The sequence below is a fragment of the Galeopterus variegatus genome, unplaced genomic scaffold (genome assembly GCF_000696425.1).
Source record: "Galeopterus variegatus unplaced genomic scaffold, G_variegatus-3.0.2 Scaffold3432, whole genome shotgun sequence".
Lineage (NCBI taxonomy): Eukaryota > Metazoa > Chordata > Mammalia > Dermoptera > Cynocephalidae > Galeopterus > Galeopterus variegatus.
In genome coordinates, this window is record NW_007729543.1 from 100164 (window position 1) to 118469 (window position 18306).

An 18306-nucleotide genomic window follows, 5' to 3' on the forward strand; every position below is an offset into this window, starting at 1 on the left:
ATTTATTTTATATGTGAAAGTGATTATGATTACCTTCCTTTCTTCTTCCAACAATTAGCCTGAAGGTATTGAAAAGGAGATGACGCAGGGCTCCCTTATTTGCACACATGGTAAGTAGGCACCTTTACATGGTCTTGCTAACATGGCAACATTGAATGGAAACTCTGATTGCTTTTGTTTGGCAATTAAGTGTTTTATTGTATATCTTCTCAGAAACATGGGTACTGAGAATGATTAAATTACTTTTAAATAACATTTAAACATTCTATAAGCCAAAGCAAATTTAAAACTTTTAGGTCTTCCTTATTCCTTTTTCCCCAATTCAGAAATCCAGGTATCTTTGACTTTAACCCTTGTCTCTACTCCTTAGTGTCTCCCCATGTAAACCTTAATTATGTCATTTAAAATAATTATTACGGTTATAAAATATCTGTCCAAGGACCCCAACCAGAGCAGAATTATCACTAACTATTTAATATATGTCATTTCTAGGGCTTTCTCTTATCATCCCACCTGTGAGCCAAACTCCGAAAAGCTTTTTTTTCTGCTTCAGAGATCCATTACCTATATGGAACTTTGACTCATATCCACTGCGTAAAAATCTTTATATTCCCAAAACTGCAATAATTAGTTTGTCCTATAAATTCACTTTTATTAAATAATTTATTTTGTGTTTGCTGTCACTTGTATCTTTGTTTGTCCGAATGTTAGAAGAACCAAAGCTTCCTATTATTACAGAAGCCAGAGATCTCATTTCATTTTCTAGTATTTATTAATGCCTTAAGAAGCACACTGAGATCGTGGGGTATTTCATCACCCATGCGGGAATTACACTGACCCTGAATTCAAACAGCCTTGGTCCGGACTCTGTGTTTTATTATTTATAATTGTGTATTGTTCCAAGTCTCTCTCTCGCTCGCTTTCTTTTTTTTTTTTTTTTTTTTTTTGGCCTGAGCATTCTCTTCTACACCAAGAAGGGAGAAACATATTCAGCCTTACCATCCTTTAAGTTATTTTGTGAAAAAACAATAAATAATGTGTGTGAAAGGACATAATAAATTATACTGTGCTCTTCAAAGTTAAGGTTTTAGCATATGTTAAATTGTAATTGATTGTAAAATTTTTTAAGTAAATCTAATTAGTTATAATTATCGGAATCCCTTTGACCTTTCTTTTTCTGATTATTTTAGAGTTGGGAATAGTCAGTAACGAAAGAATAAGTGATTTATTAATCAAGAAGATGAATTATAACCAAAATCAAAATCCTGGTTTTTAAAATAAATGAGAGCTCTAAATTAATAAGTTCACTTTACTGCTTCCTAGGATCCACAGTGTCTCAACCAGTAGTGCTAACTTCACCAGAAAATCTTGTGAAAGATTCAGATAGAGCTTATTGGTCTGTCCTTGGTAAGTCTGCAAAACAATGCAATACAAAGGCTTGGAATAAAAAGAAAAATTATGCCTATTTCTGTGGTGCTCCTATCTGTTACTTTTGTCGTCTATTTTGGGTTTCATTTCTGCCTGTGAATTTGATGATTGAGGTTGGTATATCTGACTAGATACTCAACCACACCAAGAAATTAAGTGCTGATGCCCCCAAGGCACACACTTTCTGGTCTTTTCCTTTTTTTTTTTTTTTAAATTAAATTAAATTTATTTATTTATTTATTTACTTACTTATTTATTTATTTACTTATTTACTTACTTACTTACTTATTTATATATATTTTGTGTGTGTGTGTGTGTGTGTGTATGACTGGTAAGGGGATCGCAACCCTTGGCTTGGTGTCACCCACACTGCGCTCAGTCAGTGAGCGCACTGGCCATCCCTATATAGGATCCAAACCCACGGCCTCAGTGCTCCCAGCACCGCAATCTCCCGAGTGAGCCGCAGCGTCAGCCCAAAATTTATTTATTTTTATTGAAGCATAATTGATTGTACTTATCTGTGGGATACAGCATTAAATACCAATATCTGTGTGCAATATGTGATGCTCAAATCAGTATAATTAGTATATTCAGCATTACACAATATAATCATTATTTGTGTTCTTTTACTAATTTCTCGCTAACCTCCCCCTCGTCCCCCTTTCCCACCTCTAGTAGACTCAGTTCAAAAATAAAAATAAAAATAATAAATTAGAAACGAATAAAAAAATTTAAAAAGAAAGATACAACAATCAATATAATTCATTGAACTTTCAAAAGGAGAGAACAGAACTGTGGTTTCTTCTTTTTTTAAAGGTCATTTAACTCTAGCACATAAAAATTTAGTCTCATTGTTAGCATTTCTGGCTGATGTCCCATGTAAAGACACCTTGGTAAAGAAAAATTCTGATATTTTCTCACAAACCAGTGATTTTTAGAACACAGTATGCTGAAGTGGTTAACATCGATATTTGGCTTCTTTGGCATTGGAACTGTAACGCTCAGGTAGGAGCAGATGGCATTCCACACAAAGGCAACGGTCCCTCTGGGCCAATGACTAAAACCAGAAACTCCTAACTTACAGGCCCTATGAACCTAGAGCCTCAGTGACATGCCTTAACAGGAATCAAGAGCAACCATAAGACACTTTCAGATATAGAAACATGAAATATATGCCAAAATTAAATATTATATGTACTTGTCATTGCTCCCCTGTTGAAAAACAGAAAACTGAAACTACTTCCTTGCTCACTCAAGATTTCAAAGATAGTTAACGCCATGGTTTATTTCTGTAATTTTTAAAAACTCATGGACTGTTTAGCCCCTACCTTCTACTTCCCACCTTTATACAGCCCAGGGTAAAGGTTTAAGATGGAGATCTAAAGAATACAGTGGAAGGGACTCTGCTCTCCATGTGGTATTATGGTTAGAACTTCTGTTGTTGCAGTAGAAAAAGTGTAGGCTGGAGAAATGCTCATAAGGAAAAAAAATCGTACATCCTCTAGGATCCAAACCAAAGAACACCTGGGCTTCCCTGAGCTTTTGACTTAAAGCAAATTAGTTCCATCATCAAAATGGTGTCCAACAAATATGTCACAGACACTAGACACTTGTATTCATCACAGTCATCCTGAACTTTTGTTTTTCTTCTGTGTTCTTATTTGCAAATGGTTCAGTTTTCATGCATTTAATGAGCTGTTGAATTCAGTTTGCTAGTATTTGGTCAAGGATTTTTGCGTCTATGCTCATATTAGTCGGTATCTGTTGCTTGTAACAGAATATCTGAACCTGGGTAACGTAGAAAGGAATGAAATTTATTTCTTACACTTTTGGAGGCTGGGAAGTCCAAAGTTCAGGGGACATATCTGGTGAGGGCCTTGTTGGTGGGTGGTGACTCTTCACAGCAATGCTAGGTGTCACATGGCAAATGTCTGAGCAAGACAGAGGGCTAAGACTGCTCACTCACTCTCCTTATAAAACCATCACAGACACGCCCATTACTCCATGAATGGATGAATCCATTCACAAGGGTACAGTCTTCACAATCAAATCATCTCTTACAGGCTCCATCTTTCAATCACTGTAACAGGATTTCCCACCCTCATCACTGTCACAGTGGGGATTAATACATGAACCTCTAGGGGACACAATTCAAACTGTAGCTGTGTTCACCAGGAAACTTGGCCTATGGTTTTCTTTTCTTATAGTGTCCTGGCCTGGCTTTGGGATCACAGTAATGCTGGCCTCATAAAATGAGTTTGGAAGCATTCCCTCCACTTCAATTTTTTTGGAAGAGTTTGAGAACAATTAGATTCAGCAGTGAGGACATCAGGCTCTTTTCTTCGATGGAGGACTTTTGATTACTGATTTATTCTTCCTGCTCACTGTTGGTCTGATCAGATTTTCTCCTTCTTGATTCGATCTTGGGAGGTTGTGTTTGTTTAGGGACTTACACATTTTCTCTAGCTTCTCCAATTTGTTGGCATATAATTGTTCATAGTGGTCTCTTATGATTCTCTGTGTTACTGTGGTGTCAGTTCTAATGTCTCCTCTCTTACTTCCAATCCTACTTATTTAAATCTTCTCTTTTTTTATACCTAGTCTAGCTAAGGGTTTGCCAATTTTGTTTATCTTTTCAAAAAATTAATTCTTAGTGTTGTCGATTTTTTCCTATTGTTCTTCTGGTCTCTCTTTCATTTATTTCTGCTCTGACCTTTATTTCCTTCACTTCTGCTGACTTTGGACCTAGTTTGTTCTTCTTTTTCTAGTTCCTTCCACTGTAACGTTAGATTGTTTACTTGAGATCTTTATTGAGACAGGAGTTTGTTGTTATAAATTTGCCTTTTGAGACTGCTTTTGGTGCATCTTATAACTTTTGGTATGTTGTGTTCCCATTTTTATTTTCCTCGAAGTATTTTCTTATTTCTCTTTTGATCTCTTCTTTTACCCATCGGTTGTTCAGTAGTGTGCTGTTCCATTTCCACATGTTTGTGACTTTTCCTCCTATTTATTTCTAGTTTTATACAATTGCGATTGGAAAAGACACTCCACATGATTTCAATTTTTGGACTGTGTAGGTTCTTTACAGTGGCAGGGCATAGTGAATAAGAGAATTGACCCTCCCAGAAGGCTGCCTTACGTTTGGATCCCAGATTCACCACTTGCTGTATCACTTTGGGCAAGTTACCAAATGGCTCTGTGCCTCACCTCCTCATCCTTTAAATGAAGATAATGGTATTACTTATTTCATAAGATTTTTATAAAAATTAAATTATTATTAAATTATTAAATTATTGAGATAGTTCTAGATACAATGTAAGTGTTGGGCATTCATAGAAAATGGGACGTGGTTAAGTCCAGGCACTCTGAAGCCACTCTGTGCTCAGTTTTTGAGTCTGTTGCATCTTTTTTGAATGATTCTGGGAAAAATTTTAACCTCTCTGTGCCTCAGTTTCATCCTAAATGGGAATAATAGTACCTATTTATATTATTGTTACAAGGACCGAACAAATTAGCATGAGTGAAGTGCTCAGGACAGTATCTGAGAAATGGCACGCATTTCGTCAGTGTTCCTTTTGGGCCCATATTCTGCTCTTTTTGAGTGGATGATTGACCTGGGAGCTCTCCAGGAATTTTGATTCCCATAAATTTTTGTTTCTTTTGCTCCTGGTCATGCTCCACATATCTCCACCTCAGTTCTGGAAACAAGGTCCTAAGGGGTCTTGCCAATTCTATAGTGTGGGCCCAACTAGTAGATAAAAAATTATTTTGAATATTCATAACAGAGATCTTAAACACAAACTAATATTATTTATCTTATCAATTTTTGTGAAGTACTTCATATAGATTTGATTGACTTTTCAGGAGACATTCTTGGTTCTGCCATGCAAAACCTACAGAATCTTCTCCAGATGCCTTTTGGTTGTGGAGAGCAGAATATGGCCTTATTCACTCCAAGTATTTACATCTTGGACTATCTGAATCAGACTCAACAAGTGACAGAAGAGATAAGATCCAAGGCTATTGGATACCTGGCCACAGGTAAAGCATTTAAAAACTTATTTTATCTCTGCTACATCCCTGAATTCCAGCTGTTTTTCTTGAGAAGTTACATGAATATATTTTTATGTTCTAGGATATCAGAGGCAGCTGTCTTATAAACACTCAGATGGATCATATAGTACCTTTGGACATAAAGATGAAGATGGAAACACATGGTTTGAATTTATCATTTATATCAGATGTTAATTAGATGCTTTTAAACTCTTACGTTATTAAAGTAGATTTTTGAGAATTTTATAAAAAATATGGGCTTTATTCCCCAAAACTATTTATATAAAAGCCTCCACACACATATACACATTCTTTTAATAGGCTTCTTGAGCTCTTGGATTAAAGAATAGTATTTCTATCTTTTATTTACCAAAAAAAAAAAAAAAAGCATACTAAATAAACAAGTCACTAGGCAAAGAAAAAGTAACTCAATAGGGCAGGAAAGGGATGTGAAACCACATTTATAATGCAAGCAAATTACTCCAGTTGAAACAACAAATCCTAATTCAGCCTCAAAGACGACTTCAACGTCATTTGAGCTCACTGAAGGTGCCACTCAGAAATCGTGCTGTGTAGATATGTCCTCTTCTAATGAGACATTAAAATCCATATTTGCAGAATGATACTTGCTACAAGTAGTAAAATAAGAACTGAAACCAAAATAAATTGAGCATAGATTGTATTATTACTATAAGCCTAAAAAACAGGGTGATTAGTGAGATGCAACTTGTTTTAAAATTTACTTCTTATATTATTAACTTTTACTTATAAACCCGTATTTACCCCTAGCTACTATGTCCTGGAAACAGTAATAAGTCCTTGAGATACAAAAAGACAAATGCTAATAATAATTACTATTATTTCTTTTATAATTGAGTATAAATCTCCATAACAACTCAATGGGGCAGGTAGCATTATAGTACCCATTTTACATAGGAAGAAACAGGAACTCAGTATATTAATTTGCTAGGGCTGTCATAACAAAGTACCACAGACTGGGTGGCTTAAACAACAGAAATTTATTTTTTCAAGATTCTGGAGTCTGGAAGTCCAAGATCAAGGTGTTGACAAGGTTGGTTTCTTCTGAGACTTCTCTCCTTGGCTTACAGATGGCTGTCTTCTCCTATGTGTTCACATGGTCTTCTGTCTGTGCATGTCTGTGTTCAAATTTCCTCCTCTTATAAGGACACCAGTCATATTAGATTATGGTCTACCAAATGACTTCATTTTAACTTATCTCTTTAAAGACCTTGTCTCCAAATGCAGTCACATTCTGAGGTATCAGGGATTAGAGCTTCAACATATGAACTGGGGGTGGGAGGAGGGGCATAATTCAGCCCATAACACACAAGAGGGATTAAGTAATTTGTCCAAACCCACACTGTTAATTATGTGGCAGAGCTTAACTGTCTGTTCCAGAATCTGAGCTTTTACCATCTACATTGTTTTTCCTCTCAATGGTACATGCTCCTTGACCTCAAGAAGTCTGGAGTTCAGTAGGCAGACAAGTAAGAAAAAACACAATGTGACACAAGATGTAATAGAAATATGCACATGAAGGTACAGGAGCTTATAGGCATGAAAGCTTTTCCAGAAACTGTATGATGGCATGTTGGACTAAATGCAGTGCATATTGTACACACTGATGAATCGGACCTAGCATGTACCTGGAAGGAATGCCAGTCTGCATAGGAGAAGAATACATCTGCAAGCATAACCCTAGCTTATTGTGTATGGAACCATTTAAACCCTCTGGGTCACAGGTCATCATCTGTGAAAACAAAGTACATATGCCTCATCTTGGCTTCTAAGATACTCGTATGTTTCTAATTACAACATTTTGTAATTCCTCAAAAGCTCTTAGGGGTTGAGAGGACAAATGCAGGATTCTATTTTTGCTTGAAGTGGAGATAAAAGAATCTGTGAAGATGTCACAGAGGAGGTCACCCTTCATCTAGGACACGAATGATGAATTGGGAGGAGAAAAAGGAGGCACATAAACCAAATGAGTGGAGGTTTGAAAAAGATGGGTGAATTGACACATCAGGCTAGAATTTGAAAAGGAATTTTCAGGATGTGAACCATAAAAATTGAGTTGTAGCAACTCACACGTTTTAATGAGAATTTGTCTGCATCTCAATGTTCATTAAAAATATGTATATAATTTTTTTCCAGGCTCACTGCACTCGTTTACAAGTCATTTGCACAGGCTAAACGTCACATTTATATTGATGATGAAGTTCAGTCCCAAACCCTTATTTGGCTCTTAAATAGTCAGAAATCAGATGGCTGCTTCCTCAATTCTGGCAAAGTCTTCAACAATGCTTTGAAGGTACTAATGAAATTCTGCCTCACAGTTTTCTATTCTTTTGCCATGATCATTTAGTGAATCCCAAAGTACCACTGAAGAAATTGGTAGAAATAACTGAACTGAAATTTCTGCTAGCATAAATTAATTATACTGAAAACCAATAATGTCTTCTTAACAAATGGAACATTTTCTTTTCTTTAGTCAAATTAAAAACTTTAGAATATTCTTTTAAATTTTTTTAAAAGATAATTTATTTTACATACATGTGGGGTACAATGTTGATTGTCAATAATTGTGTACAATTTGTGACAGATCAGGATAGTTAGCTTATTCATCATTACAACACACAATCATTCTTTGTGTCTGTTAACAAATTCCTCATTAGCCCCCCTCCTCTTCCCCTCCCCTTTCCACCTCTAGTAATCACGAGTCTTTTCTATCTTTCTAAAAGTTCAGTATATCACTGTGATTGTTGTTTCTCTCTTTCTCTCTGTCTCTCTTTATTGTTTATCTGTTTATTTCTGGATTCAACTCCTGGTTATGAGCAAGAACACACAGTATTTCTCTTTCTGTACCTGGGTTGTCTCACTTAGTATAATTTTCTCCAGCCTCATTCATGCTGCTGCAAATGGTAGAATTCCATTCTTTTTTATGGCTGAGTAAGTTGTCCATTGTGTATATGCACCACAGTTTCCTTATCCAGTTGTCTGTTGATGGACATTTAGGTTGATTCCATCCCCTGACTGTTGTAAATAGAGCTGTAATAAACACGGGAGTGCAGTTATCTCTTTAATCTGATGATCTTCAGTCTTCTGGTTATATTCCCAGTAGTGGAATTGCTGGATCATATGGCAGTTCTATCTGTAGTTGTTTGAGGAACTTCCATACTGTTCTCCTTAATGATTGTACTGATTTATAGTCTCGCCAACAGTGCAGAAGGGTTCCTCTTTCTCAACATCCTTGCCAGCATTTGTTATTCTCTGTCTTTTTTGTAATAACTTATCTGACTGGGGTGAGGTAATATCTCAAAGTGTGTTTGATTTGCATTTCCCTGGTGATTAGTGACGTTGAGCATTTTTTCAGGTACTGTTGGCCATTTGTATGTCTTCCTTTGATAAACATCTATTCAGCTCCTTTGCCCATTTTTAAATTGGATTATTTGGGTTTTTTCTGTAAAGTGGTTTAAGCTCTTGGTATGTTCTGGATACTAATCCCTTTTTTGATGCATAGTTTGCAAATATTTTCTCCCATTTTGTAGGTTGTCTTTTCACGCTGTTGATTGTTTCCTTTGCTGTGCAGAAGCTTTTCAGTTTGATATAATCCCATTTGTTTATTTTTTCTTTTGTTGTCTGTGCTTTTGGGGTGTTATTCATAAAGTCTTTGCTCAGTTCTAAATCCTGGAGTGTTTCCCCTATGTTAACTCTAGAAGATTCTAACAATAGTTGTGGTGATGGGGTGGGTGCAGGGGCAGAATTATTAGCAAAAGTATGAATGGAAGTAGGAATAATAACAGATCCTGGATAATTACTAATAGTTTCATGCTTTATCACTTAAAAAAGTATGTATTAATATTGTTTTATTATTAGAAATCAATTTGTTTCTTACTTGACAATACTCCCAAGGTAAGTATTAATAAATGAGCTTTATTTCTGAACTTTTCCTAAGCTTACATTTTCTTCATAATTATTATAGTAGCCCTTATTTATTAAAAGTAGCTAAAAGATTTAATATTAGGAATTAACCAAAATATTATCCATATGTCAACAACTCAGAGATAATCGCCACTAATATTTTGGCAATATTTTCCTTCAGGCTTTTTTCCTATGCTATATAAACATAATTGGGATTATCCTGTACTGACTTTTTAGTCCTCCTTTTTTGTAACCTGCCATTATATATAATGACTTTGCCATGTCATTAGCATAAGTTAAAAACAAAAAATTAACAGTTTTGTATACTCCGTGATATGGATAAACCATAACTTGTTTATTACTCTTTTGTTAAGCTTTTGATAATGTTTAATAAACTCAAAATAATGTTACATAAACATTCTTATACATAAATACGTGCTCCTAGGTCATACAATAGATACCTAGGAGTGTAATTTTTTAAGGTCGTGACATAATATCACCAGACTGATTTTTAGCTAAGTTGTACCAATTTATCTTCCCTTTACTTATAGAATATGCATCTGACATAGCATATCATTAACGCTAAGTAGTGTAAGAATGAGAACAAAAATCTTCAAAAATATAAGAGAAAAAATGATGGTGCTTCATGTCTCTCTTTTTTTGATACAGTTCAATTGGTTAAGAGACAAATATTTTTCATGTGATTATTTTCAGTTTGTATTGTTTCCTTCATAATTGACCTTTGAACTTTTGGGGCTACTTGGATTTATATTTACAACTAATATTATTGACCTGCTGGAATTCATTTCACTATATTGTATAATTTATACATGATTTATTTCTATATTTCAAATAGTTCACCACTTATTGTAACACTCCTATTAATTAATGCTGTCTGCCACTACTTGTTTTGATGCCAACCTTATCACATTGCTTTCTACGTGTGCTAGAATTTCTTTCTTCCCTACCTGTTCTATTGATTGACTTACCTTTCTATTTTATACTATAATCTTTTCATTATTATAGTATTATAGCATGCATCTTCCATGACACTTTCTGTATTATTTCTAGGATGAGGCTTGGATTAGAACTTTGGAGAGCATTCTATGCCTCTTTTGATTCTAAATACCATCTTAGGCCATAAGTTAATTTTACAAGTGACGTTCGTATTTCTGTAAATTCCCTGCCTTTTCATTCACTATTTCCTAATTTTATATATGGTTCCTTTTAAGGGCATGAAAAACTCTACCCCTCAAAAATATGGAAAGAAAACAACCAATCTGAGTTTTCACAATATATTGCATTTAAAAAGAAAGGTGTCCCTCCCTCTGAATTCCATGAGACTGACATGTTACCCCTACATTTTATTCAGGGAGAAGAAGATACTGAAATCTCTCTCACTGCATATGTTATCAATGCACTGCTTGAAGCGGGCCACCCCACCTCGGTATGTAGCCCACTGGTGATACCACTAATTTGCTTCTTATGAACTCAAAACATTTTGCACCAACAATACAGTAATAGAAACTAGAACTACGTTTTTGTAGTCACCACAAAATAATGCTAAATCAATATTCTTCTTAATAGTCAAATCACTCCGTGAAGGTAGAACTGTGTAGAAATTAAAACAAATGCATTGTTTTTGCCCTTTGAACATTTCAGCACAGACAAGATTCATTCCTGATTTTTTTCAGTAATGAACACATCTACATCTGTGTTTGCACATGTTTCTCTGTGCACAAGTGCTTCTTCTTTTTTTTTTTTTTTTTTTTTTTTTTTTGCAGTTTGTGGCAATTCAAAAGGGTCTCCGGTGCATAGATGCTGCATCTAGGGAGAGAGCTATGACTACCTATGACCAGGCTCTCCTGGCCTACATGTTCAGTTTAGTAGGCTATGAAGACAAAATGGAATTCTTCTTCAATGAGCTGAGCAAAAAGGCAAAGAAAGTAGGTGAGTGCCCTTGACCTTTCCTGGAGTTACATGTTGAGTAAGCAGAATGGTTAGCAGTGGTATAACTACCACCCCCTCATGTTTCTTCTTTCCAGTGGTCAGGTTTGCACTTCCTCAGATATCACTCACCTTACCACACGCACGTGCATCCCATGCTGTGACAGAGACACTATTGAGTTTCTTTCACTTTTTTGTCAGGTGGCTCAGTGTACTGGGAACTGGAAGAGCGATTTTCTGCAGAAGGATCGTCCTCTTTCTACCACCCTTGGGCTTCCTCTGCAGACATAGAGATGACCTGTTACGGCCTGTTGGCTGTTCTTTCCAAGCCACGTCTGACTTCGGAAGACCTGTCCTATGCTTCTCAGATTGTACAATGGGTGGCAAAGCAGCAAAATTCCTATGGAGGTTTCTCCTCTACAAAGGTAACTCTATATTTTTTAGGTTCCTAAATACGAGAAAATTGAGCATCTGCTTTGCCTTGGCAGTGTTGGTCTTTGAACTTATATATTACATTCTCTAATTAAATGAGTTTGTTGTCACTATTAAACTTGATACTGTTTTTTAATTTGCTGTCTTTTAGGTTTTTTGAAGATGTGGTATTTTATTTAGTAACTATCTCTAAATATTCAAAAGATAAGTTTCTTTTAATTTTTAAAATTGGAATTCAGATACCAACTTGCTAAAATTTCTGTGTAAAATTAAAGGCTTTTATCAGAAAAGGTGCATCAGTCTGCATTGTCCTCAGCAGTGTGTGAGGACCTTTCTCTACATAAATTCAAAATCGTTTGCAAAATCTCTTTCAATCTGATGCAATAAAAGCAGTAAGTCTTTCTATGTAAAAATGGTTTCTACTTAGTCTTCTTTTATTTCATGTGTTGTGAATTGTCTGTTGATATCATTTGCACATTTCCTAATAGGGGTATTAATCTTTCTCTCGATTATTTATAAGACTTCTGAACACAGCAAAGATACTGGCCTTACTAGTGCGTGTAACATCTGTGCCAAGTTTATATTTTCCTTTCAATTTTTATCACACTTTAAATATACAGATTACTTTTTTTTAATTTTCAGTTAATATAGTCACTCTTTCTAATGTTTACACTTTAATACTATGCTGTGAGTAGCAAGCACTCAACTCAAAAATAACGCATAAATATATAGCCAGACTTTTCTGAACTTTTATAGATTAATTCATTACATTTCAATTATTAATTCATCTAGGACATATTTTGATATGGATTTATTGTAGAGACCTCGCTCAATTTTTTTAAATGGCCACCCAGTTGTCTCAATGTCATTTACATAATAGTTAATTTTCCCACCCAATGATATGAAATTCTGTTCTTATTGGATAATAAAGCTATACATAGGGCCGGCCCGGTGGCACACTGGAGAGTGCGCCACTTGGGAGCACGGCGGCGCTCCCGCAGAGGGTTCGGATCCCATGTGGAGACCGGTTCCTGCTCACTGGCTGAGCGTGGTGCGGGTGCAACACCGAGGGTTGCGATCCCGTTGCTGGTCCCCGGTGCGGGCGTGACACCGAGGGTTGCGATCCCGTTACCGGTCAGTAAAAAAGACAAAAAGGAAAAAAATAAAATAAAATAAAGCTATATATATGTTTTTGTCTTGTTAGGCCTTCTATTCTTTCCCACTGACCTTTTGACCTTGTTGTGTGTTTTAATATCTGGTAGAACAGATGGCATTTTTAAAACTTCCTTGGTTCTGCTCACATTTTTATTCCATTAGATGATGTTTTTGTCTGTATTTAAGAATTGAACAGAAACGTTGCCATAAACCCTGTTTATTTTTGATAAACATACAGTGCTCAAAATAGTATAATTCACAAAACAGTGCTGAATGCACCAAAAAAAGTAATAGCATTTTAAATTATTTTTAAATAAGTCCCAACTATATTTGACTATGATTTCTAAATTCCACGGTATGCTCTAATACGATTTCTGCCATTATTATTTTAGGATACAGTCGTGGCCCTCCAAGCTCTGACTTTGTTCCAAAGGCTCACTTTCTCTAAGAACAGACAAAATTCAGTGCAAATCTTCTCTGACCAAGCATTCAACGTGGCCTTCCAAGTCAGTGAGGAGAGCCGCTTGCTGCTACAACGAGCCCCACTGCCAACAACTAAGGGAAACTATGTGGTGGAAGTGAGTGGCAATGGCTGTGTACATGTGCAGGTAAATTCAGGCTTTTTGCCCCCCTAACTTACCAAAAATTCCAAACATTGATGAAACAAGATCAAACAGTATAATACCAAAATTCAACAGTTCACATTTTTTCATATTTGCTTTGCCTTTTTTTACTGACCTTTTGACCTTGCTTTTTTCCTTTGCTGAAACTTGTAAATGAGAGACATCATACCACTCCTAAATATGTTATAATGCATCTCAAAAAATCATAATAATAAGGGTCTGCCATCTCGTAACTGCAATGCTGTTAGTTAACACAAATCGACAGTAGTTTATGGCATAATTTAATTATCAACCCTTTGTCCCCAAATATACTTTATAGTTTTTTTTTCAAATGAGGATTCAATAAAGGACCATGATTTGCAATTGTTTGTTATGCTTCTTTCATCTCTTTTAACCTAATATGTGTGTTATGGTGTTTTTTTGTATTTTTCATGACATTAACTTTCTGAAGAGAATATGCCAGTTGTGTTGTACAATTTCCTTCATTCTGGATTTTTGACATTGTTTTCTTTTTGGTGTCATTTAATTTCTTGTCCCATTCCCTGTGTTATCTGTAACTGAGAATGAGATCCAGTTATATTTTTCCATTAAAGGAGCTGTTATTTTCTCTTTTGCACCTAGCAATTAATATTTAAAGTGGTACATTGGAACCATGCAAATGTCAAGTTCAACATCAATTCTCACCTAAAAGTCTTAACAGGCATTGATGATCTTTGCCTGAATCAACTATTTCATTAAGAACTGCAAAGCGGTGATTTTCTAATCTTATCATGCCTTCTACTTGTATTAGCTGGCATTTCCACACTATATAGATATGCCAGAGTGTATTCAATAAGTCAGATATTGATGAACATTTGAGTTACATAGAACTGTAATAATAATGTGTATACTTCGTAGACTAGTTATATCTTCAGGATATATTTCTAGAAGTGCCATTATTAGGTCAAGTTAGGTTTTAACCAACCCTATTTCCAAGTTATATTGTTTTGAATTTAGATTTTACAATTTCCCTTTTAATTCATTCACTGTAATCCTGATATTCACCTTGATTCCTGTACCTCTGACATTATGTATAGTGATGTTATCAATTTCTTCAGGCTGAAATCAGATCATTTTAATTATCCAAAAGACAGCATAGATATATTCTAGCTCTGCTATTCATTACCTGTATAAGTTTTGACAAGTTACTTTACCTTGACATGTACTTGTATCTCTATACCTCATTTCCTTCATCTACAAAATGGAAGCTAAACATAGTATTGACCCACAGGGTTGTTGGAAATATTAAGGGAGTTTTTACATAAAAAGCACTTTTAAAAAGTAAATACATAGTATATGCTTAATAAGTGCTATTGTTACTGGTGTTACTAATGGTATAGAAAATAGGAAACACAGAGGTAAAAACTGACTTTTAATTTAAGTTGAAATGTTAATGTGGAGGTAATAAACTTAAAATTAATTATTTGGTTAATAAATGACATATTATATGTTTATTTAAGACAACTCTGAGATATAACATCCTGCTCCCCAAGAAGTCATCTGGGTTTTCCCTTTCTGTGAATTCAGCCAATGCTTTCTGCAAAGGATTATTTGATACACACTTTGACCTTGTTATTTCAGCCAGGTAATAACTTTTTTTGGTAAACTTAGACATGTCTCTACCTCTAATTTAGGTAGCCTAGAGTCTCTTTCTGTCTCTGTGTAAAACCACACCCCAATCATTTTATGTAAGAAATTGGCCTGTCTGGATCCTCTAAGGAAATATATTTCATCTTGCATAAATTATTGCAATAATTATTGTAGGGTGTATTAGTCTGTTTCTGTTATTTATAACAAAATACCTAAAACTGGGTAATGTATAAAGAAATGAAATGTATTCCTTATAGTTTCAGAGGCTTGGAAGTTCAAAGGTCAGGAAACACATAGGGTGAGGGCCTTGTTGGTCGGTGGTGGCCCTTCACAGCAACACAGGGTGTCACACATGGCTAGAATGGCTGAGCAATAGAGTTATCCTTCTCACTTGCTCTCCTTGTAAAGCCATCAATGCAGTGCCAATTACACCATGAATGGATCAATTCATTCACAAAAGCACAGTCCTCACAATCTAATCACCTCTTTAAGGCCCCATCTTTCAATTACCATAATAGGATTTCCCACCTTCAACACTGTTACAAAGGGAATTGTTTCAGTGAATTTTGGGAGTACATTCAATCTACAGACTAGGGATAAAAAAAGATCTGTAAATTTCTCATTAATAGGTATATTTCCCTGAAGTTCTTAGTTTGTAAATCAACATACTGCAATCCCTTAATTTTGGAACCCAAATTCCAAAAGAAAAATATCAGTCAGGTTCAGCTCTCTGGGTTCACTTAGGAATGGATTGAAATGTATGTTGCTTCATTTTGGAACACCACTAATTTAAGTTTATTATGAGATTATTCCAATCTCAGAATAATAAACACTAAAAAGCATATGATAAAGTAACCCTTTTTGGCATAAAAATGTATTTTATTGGTAATTTGTTTTCCTAAGTAACAATCAAATTTATCTGAAATTTAAATTTTGTGCTTTTTAAAAAAAGTTATCATGGAAGACGCAACTCTTCCAACATGGCAATCATTGATGTGAAGATGCTTTCGGGATTTGTACCTGATAAATCGTCAGTTCAGAAGGTAAACAATTAAACGTTGTTAACTAAAATAACTTTAGAATAGCTGTAAAGTGTTAGGCCCTGTGCTGTACATTGGCCACAAGTTGATGGGGAAAAACACATTTTTTTACTCTTAAGAGATGAAATTTAAATATCACGTGTATCAAATAGGAAAACATTGCTTGAGGGTCTCAAATTTATGTTCTTATATTGGAAAGACAGTAAACCATTGAAGAAAAAAAACATAAAGATGAGTTGGTGTTTAGTTACAGTTATTCTATTCTGTTTTATTATTCTATTTATTAAAAGTCAGAAACTAATATGCAGATAGATCTCTCAAAAATGTTGAATGAATGAGTCTCAAAGAATAACATTTGTTGTTGATGCTATATGGAAACATTGCAAGTATTTATAAAGGTGCAGGAAAACCAACAAATTGAAATAAAATATGTTTTATCTTTGATGAACTAGACGTTTGTATTACTAGTTCCTTGAATTTTCAGCACATTTTTTTCCCACTTTATTTTTAGCTTCAGAAAGATGGCAAAGTACAACAAGTAGAAATCAAAACCACCCATGTCTTTTTCTATCTGGAGAATGTAAGTTCACTGTCATAATTTGATTTGTGTGGGTGTATGCCTGAGACACAATGTGGCTTAGTTTTTGGTTTTTATAGTTTTTATAATTTTTCTACAGACATAAGTACCAAAATAGCATTGCTAAAATAATTCTGAATATTGGAAATGGATAGGAATTAAGAGAGTACATTTCAATATGCATAACAATATCGATTTATTCCCAGGTTACTCAAAAGGAAATTCAGTTCTCTTTCTCTGTTGAACAAGACGCTCTTGTGTCCAACGTCAAGCCCGCGTCTGTTCAGCTCTATGATTACTATGAAACTGGTAAGAATTTGACTTAGTTTTACTGCCGTTTATATTCTACATTTAACTAAACACAAACAAATTTTCATTTTCTCTATTTGTATTATAGTTTCTATATTTGAAATCTTCTTCCCTTATTTGGTGTTTTGTAACTTTTCATACCACCTATTACAAAAAGCTTCAGAATTTTAATAGCAAATTAAGTTTGAGATTTTTTTTCTATATAAATATAGGCACAATTGGCATGATTTTTTCTAGCCAGTCTTTTTATTAAAATGTTCATTTAAATTACTTGAGCATAAGTGTGAAGTAAGCTATCTGGCTGAATAAATTATAGATTCAAGCCAAACAAAGTTAATGGCTATGAATATTATCATACAATTTATTTATGCATTTGTATGAATTAGAGGACAGAAATTATATGTTTATTCAAATAGAGAAAGAAACATACAATATTAGAGAAGATAGAGATATGTTAGTGAAAATATTCTGATAAAGCATATTTTTTAAAACCACAAGCATTTATTATTCCTCACAATTCGATGGATCAGCCAGACTGACTGGTTTAGACTGACTAGTGTGAGCTGGCTCAGTTATTCTCTCTTCAAATTGTTTCTGCATCTGTGGTCAAATGTAGATCAGCTGGCTGGATGATCTAGGATGTCCTCATTCAAATGTTTAGCAGGTGACAGGCTCTGGCTGGCTGACTGCTAGCTGAGTTGACTTGTTCTGGCCTCTCATCCTTCAACAGACTGATTTGGGCATTTATCTATTTATCTAGTTAGCTATGACCTATCTATCCATATTTTGCTCAGTACAGTAGAGTTTTAAAACATAAAAAATATATAATCAGAACTATTTTGTCGGGTAATTTGGGTTTTCTTTTCTTTTGATTTTTTTTTTTAGCCAAGTTTTTATTGTGTTGTGGTTTTTAACCAAGGCTCAGGAAAGGCAAATTCCTAATTATAACACAAAATAAGTAAGTGGCAGAGTGGGTCCTTTGTCTTGAAATTAAAGCTTATCTTCACTACAACACTTTTCTTTCTTTAGATAAAAATTATGTATATTAATAAATTAAAATATAGGTCTAATAACCAATCAAAATATGAAAATGACAAGTTAATTATTTTTAAGTCAGATGATCTCAGCCAGTAAATGACTCATGGACTTTAAGTAAAAAAAAAAAACAAAA

The 18306-nt window shown here is 34.7% G+C and overlaps 1 protein-coding gene across 1 annotated transcript in view; it reads left to right on the forward strand.

Moving 5' to 3' along the window:
* LOC103600735 (ovostatin-like) overlaps window positions 1-18306 on the forward strand; it is a 103899-nt gene that overhangs the window by 61231 nt on the left and 24362 nt on the right. The window contains 12 exon segments of the mRNA XM_008585065.1: window positions 1324-1407; window positions 5293-5469; window positions 5564-5645; window positions 7657-7813; window positions 10796-10870; window positions 11208-11373; window positions 11572-11795; window positions 13350-13565; window positions 15080-15204; window positions 16162-16252; window positions 16761-16829; window positions 17033-17135. Of these exon segments, the coding sequence (XP_008583287.1) occupies window positions 1324-1407; window positions 5293-5469; window positions 5564-5645; window positions 7657-7813; window positions 10796-10870; window positions 11208-11373; window positions 11572-11795; window positions 13350-13565; window positions 15080-15204; window positions 16162-16252; window positions 16761-16829; window positions 17033-17135 (1569 nt within the window).